General features: G+C 44.9%; 1 protein-coding gene across 1 annotated transcript; it reads left to right on the top strand.

Moving 5' to 3' along the window:
* The first annotated feature begins 431 nt into the window (after positions 1 to 431).
* LOC135886802 (olfactory receptor 6B1-like) lies at positions 432 to 1,097 on the top strand. Its single transcript, XM_065414583.1, has one exon. The coding sequence runs from the start codon at positions 432 to 434 to the stop codon at positions 1,095 to 1,097; it is 666 nt and encodes a 221-aa protein (XP_065270655.1).
* Positions 1,098 to 3,058: the final 1,961 nt, after the last annotated feature.

The raw sequence follows: 3,058 nt of genomic DNA, 5'->3' as shown, positions 1-3,058 counted from the left end.
AAATCCCTTAGGTGCATTTTAAAATCTCCCCCTATATAGCTTTGAGTTAAGGATGGTTGAGTTGTTAGAGTAATATTGAGTGAGATCTTCTATTGGGGCAAATTGGTGTAGCACCGGCAGTCACCGTCTGAGAATCTGGGCCATAGTTCCCACAATGGTGAGGCGTTCAAAAACTAGAGTATGGGTCTAATAATGAGGAATATCAAAGTAAAGTGCTGAAGTGAAAGTTCTCAAGAAAACAGGCATCTGTGACTTCAACCACTTATTTCTGTCTATTTCTGACTCTGCAGACCGTCAAGGGCCCCATGGAGCAGGAGAACAACACCAGTGTCCAGGAGTTCATTCTGCTGGGATTCCCGACAATCTTGGAGCTACAGATACTGCTCTTTGTGATATTCCTGGTGGCCTATGTGCTGACCCTCCTGGAGAATATGGTCATCATTGCCTTGATCCAGACAAACCATCACCTCCACAAGCCCATGTATTTCTTCCTCAGTCACCTCTCCTTCCTGGAAGCCTGGTACATCTCAGTCACCATCCCCAAACTGCTGGTGAATTTCCTGGTGGAGAACAAGAGCATCTCCTTTGTGGGATGCATGACCCAACTCTACTTCTTCAGCTCCCTCTTATGCACTGAGTGTGTCCTGCTGGCTTCCATGGCCTACGACCTCTATGTGGCCATCTGCAACCCACTGCATTACCCGGCCATCATGACCCACCAGTTCTGCCTGCAGCTGGCAGCTGTCTCCTGGGTAAGTGGCTTCTCCATCTCCATGGTCAAGGTGTCCTTCATCTCGCAACTGATGTTTTGCAGACCGGGGATCATCAACCATTTCTTCTGCGACATCTCCCCGGTGCTGAACCTGGCCTGCACCGACATGTCACTAGCAGAGACGGTGGACTTTGTGCTAGCCTTGATCATCCTGATGGTCCCGCTCTCTGTGACCATTGTCTCCTACCTGTGCATCATTGTCACCATCCTGCACCTCCCCACTGTCCAGGGGAGGAAGAAAGCCTTCTCCACCTGCGCCTCCCACCTCACTGTGGTCATCATCTTCTTCTCAACCTCCCTCTTCATGTATGCCCGGCCCAAGTAGATCCACCCTTTTGACTTGAACAAGGTGGTGTCGGTCGTGTACACTATTGTCACCCCCATGCTTAACCCCTTCATCTACTGCCTGAGGAACCAAGAAGTGAAGGGGGCACTAAGGAAAGCTTTCTGTGGTGCGAGTGCTGTCCACCAGGCCTCTGTGACAGACACAGCCCTCCAAAGGGTCAGAAAGTTTCATGCTGGTGGACCATGAGCAGCATGCTGCTTATGGCATGTAAGGCCAGAATGTATAGAGACCCTTTTTATTGATACAAGCTGAGAGCTGAAAAGACTGAGAGAACCAGATGTCTCTCTTCAGGAGCATCAATAAATAATCTCCTTTCTGTTCTGTATATCCAAACTCTGTCTGTTCTCTACCCACAGTGAATGCTAGCGAGACCAGGGAAAAGACATGGCTGAGGGGGGAAATTTCAATAAGGATTGGAAGATCCCTGGAATTCAAGAGGTATTCAAACCTGGTGTTCCAATTCCCATCAGTCTCTGGTGTCTATCATCTGGAGAGGTTGGGAAATTGGAACACAGACTGTTCAGTCAGTTCCCCCAAGAGAATGGGTAGGAGAGCACTCTCCTGGTACAAGGCAGGAGAGAGCACTGTAATGACCCACAAGGACAATGATTCTTCATGAGCCCTAAAGAAGCTAAAAGATCATTTCCATTTTCTGTGGGCCAAGTCTTGGGGACATTTGTTATTTTATACTTATGCAAATTCCACTGTAGCCATCTTGAATAACAGCTGAATAAAAATTGAGTTAGGAGTTGTGTACCTTTCTGGTCAGCATGGATTTCATTCCAGAAGGCAATTTAAAAAAGCCAGCCATTGATATTTTACATTGAAAATTTCAGTTTTAAGAATACCACATTCTCTGATATGAAAATGGCTAGCATGAATAATTTTGACCAGGTCTAATGGCTGAACAGTTAGGGTTCATAGATGTTGTAAAGATGGAGTACATGGAAAAAATATCATGGAAGTAGCATAGGTAAATAGACCACTGACACAGTTAGACTTTATTGTTAAGGAAAGTGGTTCTTTGATCCTGTGGTCCACCTAGCACTCCCGCTAATCAACACTATTCCTACTACAGAAGACTTTTTCTCCAGCAAATCTCAATACACACACACACAATCTCTTCTATGCACCATGTGCAGCTACATTTTGTCTTACTCCTTCCCAGCTACTACACAGCCCCTTTGGCTGGTGATTCTTACCCACATGCTCATGGTCTAACTGATTGCCATATTTGGGGATGGGAAAGAATTTCCCCTGGGTCAGATTGGCAGAGACCATGGGGGATTTTCACTTACCTTTGTAGCATTGCGCATGGGTCTGGTTTGAACTAATGTAAGTGGTGAATCCTCTGTAACTTGAAGTCTTTAAATCAAGATTTGAGGACTTCTGTAGCTCAGCCAGATGCTCTCGGCCTGCTACAAGAGTGGATGGGTGAGGGTCTATGGCCCATAATGTATACAAGGTCAGACTAAGTGATCATGATGATCCCTTCTGCCCGTGGAGTCTATAAGGCTATTTTTATGTTCCCCATATGTAAATTTCCCTGTGATTAGATGTGTGGATAAGTTTATTTTAATCCTTTTTTTATAACTATTTTTGTGTCACCCTGGACCCTTAAAGAAGGTTTGTGAACCAGACCGCGTGATTACAGCAGAGGTACTCATGATTAAAGATCTCTTTCTTAAAAACTGGTCCCCCCCCCCCATGAAAACTTTGGGGAACCCCAAGCTCAGAGGATTGGTATAAAGAGCTTTGCATCTTTATGGTCATTTTCTTGAATCCAGCAAAGATTGGTAGCATTAATTGTGCTACTAAGCTGTAAGATGTTGAGGAGTTTGGTCTCTGTGGGAAAAAAAAAGGATTGTACATTTGAGTATAGAAATGTGATGAAATTCAGACTTCTGGGGAAACATTTTTTTTTAATCTTAATTCTCTTT

The sequence above is a fragment of the Emys orbicularis genome, chromosome 12 (assembly GCF_028017835.1).
Source record: "Emys orbicularis isolate rEmyOrb1 chromosome 12, rEmyOrb1.hap1, whole genome shotgun sequence".
NCBI classification, from domain to species: Eukaryota; Metazoa; Chordata; order Testudines; family Emydidae; genus Emys; species Emys orbicularis.
This window is presented reverse-complemented; position numbering and strand designations above follow the sequence as displayed.